Below are 10,037 nucleotides of genomic sequence, written 5' to 3' on the forward strand. Positions count from 1 at the left end.
TTTGAACTAACTTCATATATAAAGTACAACATTATATACTTATCGAAAACTATGTTATTGGATATGAGTTCATATAATTAACGAAACTTAAGTACTTATTTAAGCTATTAGAAATAGATCAATCCCAAATGTATGTCATTACAAAAAACATGAAATTATTCAAATTTTAATTACATTAAGACTGAAGGGACAGATATTATAAAAAAACGACTTGGTTTGGACCAAGGCCGAAAAAACAAACGATATGTCTGAGGTATATCAATTGACTGAAGTTTCAGATATTGCAATTTCTTTTTAAATTATTTTTATTCCTTTAATCCTTAATCAATATTTGATTCAATCAAGTGATTTTTACTGTTAATCGATCTATTCCCTCTAAATTAATTTAAAAAATTACATATCTACGCTTTTTCAAGAATAATTCCATTTTCCGAAAACATTTTATCATGAAATTAATTATTTTGAAGGGATTTCGTGTCGATACTCTTTAACTTCTAAGCAACGGACACAGTTTTAATTCTTGCTGCCTTGACAAATTTTCAAGTTTGCACCAAAATAGTTTAAGTCTGTTGTAAGTTGCTGAGAAATTATGATAAAGAATTTATTTTGCTCAAAGTAATTTATAAACTTATGCCGTCTACTTAAGACAAAGCATCAACCTCGGTCCTGTGTGGTTTCTTTTAATAGGTAGCTCTCATTTTATGCACTGGAAAAATATGATATCGGTATAAATATAACCAAAGGAAAGGGTAAAGTTTACATAAAAAGAAATACTTCTCAGTTCCAATGACTTGTTATTTCCTGAGGAAGTAAAATGGTTCAACACATCATACCTTACCAGGACCGATCATACAGAAATTACATAAGGAGAAACTAAAACACAGGGGCGATGCCGCCATTGGGGTCTTCTCCCTCTCGCCTAGAAGCACCGCTATAGGCAGTGCGAGTTGACTTGCCTCCCGCCTGTAGTGAACTTTGGCACCGTCTGGCGATGGCCCTTGGTGCAAGGAAGAATACCCCAATGGTCGGCTCGCCCCTGTGTGTTTTCCGAAATGGTCTCTCTCTACGCCTGATAAAATGATTACGCGTAATACGTAACCGGTGTACAAGTTGCGCCAACAATGCAGTAAGGGGTTCCAAATCTTGATTGAGTTATGGCCAAGAAGCTTTGAAGTTCGGAGAGGGAAACTGCAGTGCAACCTTTCTTTCATAGTCGCGACAAAAAATGTAACATTTCGATATTCGAAGTTAAATGTATAAATTCGCGCCCCCAATATATGCATCCACTATTAAATATTTACATTTTCCTTTCGATTTATATCAAAGATCGCTTCCTCTTTTTAGACACTTCGTATAGTAATTCAAATATTCAATATTCATGCCCCAACACGTACTCCCTTCAAAATAATTAATTTCATGATAAAATGTTTTCGGAAAATGGAATTATTCTTGAAAAAGCGTAGATATGTAATTGTTTAAATTAATTTAGAGGGAATAGATCGATTAACAGTAAAAATCACTTGATTGAATCAAATATTGATTAAGGATTAAAGGAATAAAAATAATTTAAAAAGAAATTGCAATATCTGAAACTTCAGTCAATTGATATACCTCAGACATATCGTTTGTTTTTTCGGCCTTGGTCCAAACCAAGACGTTTTTTTACCTCTCCGAGTGACGTATGTCACGGAGAGGTTCTAATTTCGACGTGTCTGTCTGTCTGTCTGTGTGTCTGTGCGTGTGTCAGTCAGTTGTTATTGACTTACACCCCAGGGGACCGTGTTCGCAGTTTTCAAATCGGAGCAAACGTTTTCCCAAATTCCGGACCGCATTTACAGTTCCCGGAAATTTGGAAAATTGTATTCCACTCACAATGGCTATTATCTATTGCCTATCTACCACCACTATCCTCAGGCCATTTGTCCATCCCACTTGGACACCAGTCTGTACACACTGGCTTCCACACACCACCAATTATGGTCTTTATCCATCTCACATGTCACACCACCATCTTCTGGTTTTTGTCCATCCCACATGGACACCAGTCACACCACCATCTTCTGGTTTTTGTCCATCCCACATGGACACCAGTCACACCACCATCATCTGATCTTTGTCCATCCCACATGGACACCAGTCTGTACACCTGGCTTCTACTCCATCATCATCCTTGAGGTTAAGACATACGCGGCGATCGGCCAGGGTTACGAGAAACGTCTGGCCTCCCTAAGGTGGGGCTTCCACCAAAGGTTCACGCAATTGCGCTGTTCTTATCCATAGCTGCGATTCGAAACCCTTATATACTACCTATTTGAGTAAGGCGAAAAAACAGTCGTATCCTTCAATTCAAACGTCAATATTAGTCAAGTCTCTCAAGAATGTTTAATTGTTCTTTTTTAAAATGATGTTACGTTCAATAAGGCGAATAACTAACGAAGAAAATATTTTATATGAATTATATTTATTTTATTATTTAAGTTAATCTTGTTTCTCAAATCAAAATTAATACGGAAAGAGTTCAAAAGCAGTCTATGTTTTTGTCTGTGTGTGTCCGTCCGATGTTACACTAGTGCGCTGCGTTAGCAGTTATTTTCGTTTTGATGTGTAAAGAAATCCTACATAACCTTAATATTCACTTTTTCCATTATATAAAGTGAATATGTGGAAATATTTTTCGTAATTACGATGCATTTAGTACTTTTGTAGCTTTAAAGCTCTGTTTCATTTTGATATTCCAAGGATATTTTAGTGATTTCACAAAGAAAGCTAAGGCCTGCACTGTGTCAGGTAAATCAAGTTTGATCCGCAATAGGCTTAGTGATCCAAAGAGTAAATAATTGAGACCAGAGGTGAAGTAAACTTTGGGTTTTGATTTTCGTGTCTGAAATGAAGGGACATTAACGGTTCAGAGTGAGCCGAAAGTTAATTACACGCTTAAAAAATCAGGTTTAGATTTTATAATAGAAGAAAGCATCATGGTTGCAATTAGGTCAGTAAAAGGTCTAATCGTTATCGGGTTAAAGCTTCGAAGTTTTCATTGTTGTGATGGTGAGCATTGACTTTCAATGCGTCTTACCACAAGTAAGTATTGGTGATTTTTAACGTTAACGCTCATGTTGGCAAACTAAGAATACCGTTGAGGTGAAACGAGACAGCAGTATTTATACTGCAAACCAGTTGTGAATGTAACTATGAGAATATAGGGTAAACTGCTAAAGCGTAGACAATTCCGCCTTTACAAACACATAAAGGTTATATCTCTCGAAAAACTATATACTTCATTTCCTGTTCTTTTCCCCATTGACTGGTTTCCGTGTGTCCAAGATTTATATTTATTGGATGTAAAATGTCGTCTGCTTTACTGTATATTCGCAATGCTTGGAATACAGCTTCAATAATTCATAAATTTTAACTTCAAATAGAGAAATAATTTTATGTCTAGGTAAATAACTTTGTAGTAGTAGACCTCTTGACTCGGAGAGGTAATATTTTGGTTTTCCCAACTTCTTATAATAATATATATGACTTGGATCTAAAATTATTCAATGATTGTACGCTTATATCAATATACAATCGCAGAGTGGAATTAGCCCCCAGTCACATTGTCGTCAAAGTTGATACCATAGACAAAAAACCTGTGTAATGAGCAAACATTATACATCTAGAAATTTCCTTATCAAAAGAGATTAATTTCTTACTAATTGAATGAAATTGGATATTTCTTACTAATTGAATGAAATTGGATATTTCTTACTAATTGAATGAAATTGGATATTTCTTACTAATTGAAAGAAATTGGATATTTCTTACTAATTGAATGAAATTGGATATTTCTTACTAATTGAATGAAATTGGATATTTCTTACTAATTGAATGAAATTGGATATTTATTACTAATTGAATGAAATTGGATATTTATTACTAATTGAATGAAATTGGATATTTCTTACTAATTGAATGAAATTGGATATTTCTTACTAATTGAATGAAATTGGATATTTCTTACTAATTGAATGAAATTGGATATTTCTTACTAATTGAATGAAATTGGATATTTCTTACTAATTGAATGAAATTGGATATTTCTTACTAATTGAATGAAATTGGATATTTCTTACTAATTGAATGAAATTGGATATTTCTTACTAATTGAATGAAATTGGATATTTCTTACTAATTGAATGAAATTGGATATTTCTTACTAATTGAATGAAATTGGATATTTCTTACTAATTGAATGAAATTGGATATTTCTTACTAATTGAATGAAATTGGATATTTCTTACTAATTGAATGAAATTGGATATTTCTTACTAATTGAATGAAATTGGATATTTCTTACTAATTGAATGAAATTGGATATTTCTTACTAATTGAATGAAATTGGATATTTCTTACTAATTGAATGAAATTGGATATTTCTTACTAATTGAATGAAATTGGATATTTCTTACTAATTGAATGAAATTGGATATTTCTTACTAATTGAATGAAATTGGATATTTCTTACTAATTGAATGAAATTGGATATTTCTTACTAATGGAATGAAATTGGATGGGTTTAGTTTTGAAATGGTTCCCTAGTTGGGGGGCCTTGATTCCTTATTTAAGAAAATTACTTTTGAAGTGTGCCTCTATTACGAGTAACTTACTGAGTTAAAACTCACTGTTGGTTGTGTAGTTTATTCTAGAAAACTATTAGTTCGATCTGGAAAGCTGTTGTTCTTGTAGTACCTATCCCTAATGTGATTCTTTTATTCCAAGCCTGCTATTAATCTTGCAGTATCGGTTCCCTAACTTGGGAGTCTTTGTCTAGACTCCCAAGTCTAATATGGGTTTCTTACAATAGGATCCCAAGCCTAATGTGGGTATCTTAGAATAGGATCCCAAGCCTAATGTGGGTATCTTAGAATAGGATCCCAAGCCTAATGTGGGTATCGTAGAATAGGATCCGAAGTCTAATGTGGGTATCGTAGAATAGGATCCGAAGTCTAATGTGGGTTTCTTACAATAGGATCCCAAGCCTAATGTGGGTGCCTTTATCAAAAATACCAAGCCTGCTCTCAACTTTGTAGAATTACATATCTAATGCCTGTATCTTACAATTGGATTACAAACGTAATTTATCTTTAACAAGGTTTCCTAGCCTTACGTGTGTGTAATAGTTTCTGGGTTATTTGAAATGTAAACATATTCCTTTATGATAAGAATAGTAACACTCTCGATAAGTAGCGCTGAAAATGGTCGAAAGTGTTTCATCGGCAAATGCTAAATCCAGTTGAGTACCACCACCAGTTGATTGCTTCAAGTTAAGACCTTGTAAAAGTTGAAACCCATTCTTGGTTTCAAGGGATGATGTCTCAAGAAGGTTACTGTTGAATTCACCAACAATGACGCTGGGAATATCATCATCATAATAATCCGCCACGCATTTCCCAATACCATATATTACGTCGCGAATGTTGCAAGCTGGGGAAGAGTAAACTGCTAGTACAGAAAGGCGTAAATCACCTGACGTTCCATCCATCCACAAGCATTCAATATGAGTGGTTATTGTTGGTTCGGCCGTGTATACACGGATCCTGGTGTTGGTTACATTTTCGTTTTTATAAGCTGATATACCATATGGTTTTCGTCGAGACTCACGTGGGAGGCGAATACCATTTAACTCCGAAAATCCAGGAATTTTAAAATTATCAGTTTCTTTCGCCCAGGTTTCCACAAGAAATATCATATCCGATTCCATTAACTTGAGATCCGAGGTTACATCTTGTAAATGACAATTTAAAGACTGTACGTTATGCACATAAATAGACAATTTTTGATCCAAAATAGATAGCATCAACGGGTAATCTTTTCGAAGTCGCTCCATCTCTAAGGCAACAGAGTCTTTACTTTTAACCACTGGGTTAGGCGCCATGAACTTCTCCACGATGAAAAAACCGTTTGAAGTTTTGGCTCTACTACAAGCGACATATAATTGAGGCCTTTTCATCTTTCGCTTTTGATTAAGATGAACAACTACTTCGGAATAGGTGTCTCCTTGGCTGTTGTGTACAGTAATAGCTTCGGCAACTACTAGAGGATACTGCTTTCTTGAAACGTAGATTTTTTTGTCCTGAACGTCTAGTGAAACTTCTGACAATCTTCTCAACAGGCGTCCATAATTCATTAATATTATTGGCTACCATTAATCCTTGAGACTGGACTCTAGTCTCTTTTCCAGTCTTGTCATCATTAAATTCAATCCAAACTCGAACGGGGTCTTGTTCACTTTTTTGATTTTGGCCATAGTGTATTTTTCGTAATCTTCCAGTGGCACCATTTACTAGACCATCGGCGGTGTTCAAATTAATGGTGATCATGTACCTGATACCAACCATTAGGGTTAGTTCTCTTGGTAAACCGCTGGTTTCTTGGGGTTTCAAGGCTTTTACGGCTTCAAGAATTCTTGTTTTGATTTCATTGCTAGCGTCACCCGTAGCCGAGTCAATTGCGACAGAGCATATCTTTTTAGCATTCCGTGAACATAACTTTGATTCATTGAACGCCTTAACTTCATCATTTGTTGCAAACGAATGAAGGGCTTCCAGAGGTAGAGGCCTTGAAATAGATGTTTCCAGGCTTCGAAACAAGTCAACGTCGGCGGGTGTCATCTCTCCCATGGACATTCGATTTAAAGCCATAGCGAATATTTTGTCATCTTTCTGTCTCATAATTTCGTCAAGCTCATACAACTTAAATTCTTCCCACAGTGGCCGCATAGGGGTTGTTCTTCTCTTTTAAGGGCATAAATGTGTAATTATCCCCAACAGGGGGTAACTGGTTGAAGTCTCCCACGACAACAACTGAAATACCACCAAAATGCTTTGGAGATCCGTAGATTTGTTGGGCTCTTACATTAATATAATTGAAGATTTTGGCTCCACACATAGATATTTCATCTGTTATCAGAAATTTCAGGCCTAAAAGTGGACATCTTTTTCTGTTCAAAGTGTCGTTGTGCAAAGGATTCATCTTGCCAGAAAATTGATTTGTTGGCAAGCTAAAGGCCGAGTGAAGAGTGACATCATCAATATTAAAAGCCGCTTTCCCGGTGAATGCCGTTCTTAGAACAGATAATCGTGATGGATCGGCACCGGGTTTATTCTTTTCATGCCTAGATACGGCTTCAAAAATGGCTTGAATCAAGAGACTTTTCCCAACACCAGCACCGCCTGTTATCAGAATCCTCAGAGGTTCTTCTTGAGATATTTTGAAATGATTAACTACGTAGTAGAAAATTTCTTGCTGCTTTAAATTTAGTTTTCGAAGCATGCTGTAATATTCTTCATTGTTGACAAGAGTAATTGTTGGAGTGAAGTCGGCAGCGCTAGACTGATGAATATCAGAAGTTACGTCACAAACGGCTTCTTGAAGAGAGTTGACAAAAAATTGCGGGTCATCAAATGTGAAACTTCTATCACGCTCGTTTTGATGTTCAATCATAGGTTGAATATTTTGAACGTCATTTGAGTGTTGGTTTTCTCTTACTTCTTGAATCATTTGGTCCAGATCCAAGTCATCAACTTCACTTATAAATTCCCTTCTAGCTTCAGATATTTCCTGCTTATGGGCTTTGTAAATTTCTTCCACGTTAGCTTCTAGCAATTCGGTTTCCTCGCAACGCCAAGGTAGAAATAACATAATTTCCACTCGACAGTAGTTTTTGAGATCTTTCATCATACTGTACTTTTTGAACCTGATTACTTTAGCCTGCATCCTTTTCCTGACGTATCCTGAAGAATCTTTCAGCTCAAGAGACGTTTCCACAGAAGTCGTTTCAATTTCTTGGTCTTCATCTTCGTTCAAATTTTGGGTTATCCTATTGCGTTTGGACCGAGAAAACTCATACCATGAGGAGAAAGCAGCTAAACTGAGATTTTCCAGTTCATCGGGTCTCACAATGTAGTGCTCGATGATTCCATTTGAAAAAACGTTAGTACTATCATCAGGCAATAATTCCAATTCAGATTTTCTTTTCAAAATGTGTACCCTTTCTTGAGGGGGTGAAGTGTTTATGAAAATATGAGCACGACTGCTCCGGCGAATTGGAATGGAAAGTAGTATGTAACAGCATTCTTGAGCGCTAATTTCTTCGCAATGAATAAACTTATTAGCAATAACTTTTAATCTCTCTTTTATACCACTGCCTTTTTTTTCGCTTTCTTGATTAACTCCCTCAAGAGCTGTGACATCCCCTTTTGGGCTTTGCCGATGTAGGAAACGATATACATGAGACAGGCGTATTGAAGATCCATATTAGCGTTCCATAACTCCAAAATCTTCTTGTTGTATGGATTAATTCTTATTTCCTGCGGCGACCTTTTCAGGACAGTGAGCCTTCTAATTGGATAAGTTATAGCTGCAATATATTGCTCTTCCGTTATGTTCAGCGTTTCCAAAAATTCTTCAAATGTTTCCGGTGCCGTTTCGACTTTCAATTTCTCGATAGCATTTCGCACCAATTTGCTTAAGGCTTCAACCTCTTCAACGTTTTCGTTTTCATCACGCTTAGAAGGGTCGTAAATAAGGGTTCTTCCCATTGGCGGAAAAGGTATGCCAAAACGACACGATGACTGTCCACTATCGTTCTTCTTACGACAGGTTTTGGAATGCTTGTGACTGCAGCTTGACCAAGTTGTTCCATTTTTCACTTCCATCCCTTTTCGAGCAGGTAATGTTGGAATCAATGAATATGATAACCTCTTCTAGATTGGAGTTATCGCTTCTCAATTGTGGGGCGTTTTTATTCCAGAGTAGAATATGGGCGTGTGGTGATCCCCTCATTTGGAACTCTATTCTAATGTAGTAATCATCAATGATTCCAATCGGTGACTCCTTGCTTCGCAGAAACTTGAAAATTCTCTCAAACGATAATCAAAATATCCGCTGCAGGTGACAGGGTCCTCGTTGATAAGCTTAGCTCTGTCCATAAATCCCAAGGTTTTTACATATTCTTTCGCAGTTTCTCGAGGGTGCCCGGCAATGACGCACAAGGACTCCAAAAGCTCTTCCCATTTCGTCTCAGCGGCACTCAGAGTTAGGAACCACGTAGGATTACCAAGTTGGCGAACCATAGCCAGAAGATCTTTCTCACGCTGTTGTAAATAGCCAGGGGAAGATCTGACGCTTTCCAAAACTTTGTAACCATCATCGTGTTTCACCAAAGAATCCAAACTTCCAGGCGCTGTTAATGCTCCCGCTGTGTATGCTTGGCCAGCTTTGGACTTGGTTTTTCTCATGCAAATATTAGTAGCGCTCCGTAGTTTTGACGATACTAATTTAACATAGGAATAAAATATTTTTGGAATACTAGAGGCACAACGCCTATCACTGCATCTGAACTCAAATTTTATTTGCTGTGTTTACGTTGCCTTAGGTGGTAGCTTCAAAGCTTGGCCAGCGTAAATACTCGGGAAAGAAAGGTATTCGGAGTCCTCATCATAAAGAATAGATTGTGGTGTCTGCCCTTCTCCAGGAGCATAAACAATACTCTCAATCTGGGGCGTAATTAGATCTTCAGATGAAATCAAAAGGGTATCACTGTTGCCATTGTTCAATGCTGTTTCTTCATCAATTTCGTCCCATTCCTGGTCGCTGTCAGGTGCTTGTTGAGGTTCAACAGCAGAATTACTTGGTTGATCTGTACCAACAGGGGGCGTGTGCTCCACTTCAGTTGGCATATCTTCCTCATTCGATACGAAATTATTTAGTTGATCTGTACCAACAGGGGGCGTGTGCTCTACTTCAGTTGGCATATCTTCCTCATTCGATACGAAATTTACACTATTAGATTCGCTGAGTTCCAAAGCCACTTCATCTGGAACTGTAACTTCATGTTTCAAATACAAAGGAGTTGTTATTAGAATCTTTAAGGCATCCAGTATTTTTTCTGGAAAGAACTGTTTCAAACATATAGTGGTGTTGATATTACTTTTTCCTCATGAGTTTAATTTGAATAACTTGAGTGTCAGTGGGGCCTCTGGGCAGAATTG

General features: G+C 36.8%; 1 protein-coding gene across 1 annotated transcript; it reads right to left on the reverse strand.

Annotated features, from left to right (window-relative positions):
• Positions 1-5,173: 5,173 nt before the first annotated feature.
• LOC149589650 (uncharacterized) lies at positions 5,174-8,702 on the reverse strand. Its single transcript, XM_089861826.1, has 4 exons — positions 8,193-8,702; positions 6,754-8,151; positions 6,144-6,707; positions 5,174-6,088 (listed from the first exon to the last, which is right to left on the reverse strand). Exons 1-4 carry the CDS (start codon positions 8,700-8,702, stop codon positions 5,174-5,176), a joined length of 3,387 nt encoding a protein of 1,128 aa, XP_089717952.1.
• Positions 8,703-10,037: the final 1,335 nt, after the last annotated feature.

Source organism: Phalangium opilio, unplaced genomic scaffold, assembly GCF_054372755.1.
Source record: "Phalangium opilio isolate 3A_F unplaced genomic scaffold, DU_Popi_V2 ptg000521l_1, whole genome shotgun sequence".
Taxonomy (NCBI): domain Eukaryota; kingdom Metazoa; phylum Arthropoda; class Arachnida; order Opiliones; family Phalangiidae; genus Phalangium; species Phalangium opilio.

Bases quoted from the DNA above. Each gene is read 5' to 3' on its own strand.
- LOC149589650 (XM_089861826.1), bottom strand. From the start codon at position 8,702: ATGGAAGTGAAAAATGGAACAACTTGGTCAAGCTGCAGTCACAAGCAT. The intron at 6,708-6,753 runs GTGGGAAGAATT...ATTATGAGACAG, and splicing joins ACAACCCCTATGCGGCCACT to AAAGATGACAAAATATTCGC. The intron at 6,089-6,143 runs GTCAGAAGTTTC...TCAAGAAAGCAG, and splicing joins GGACGCCTGTTGAGAAGATT to TATCCTCTAGTAGTTGCCGA.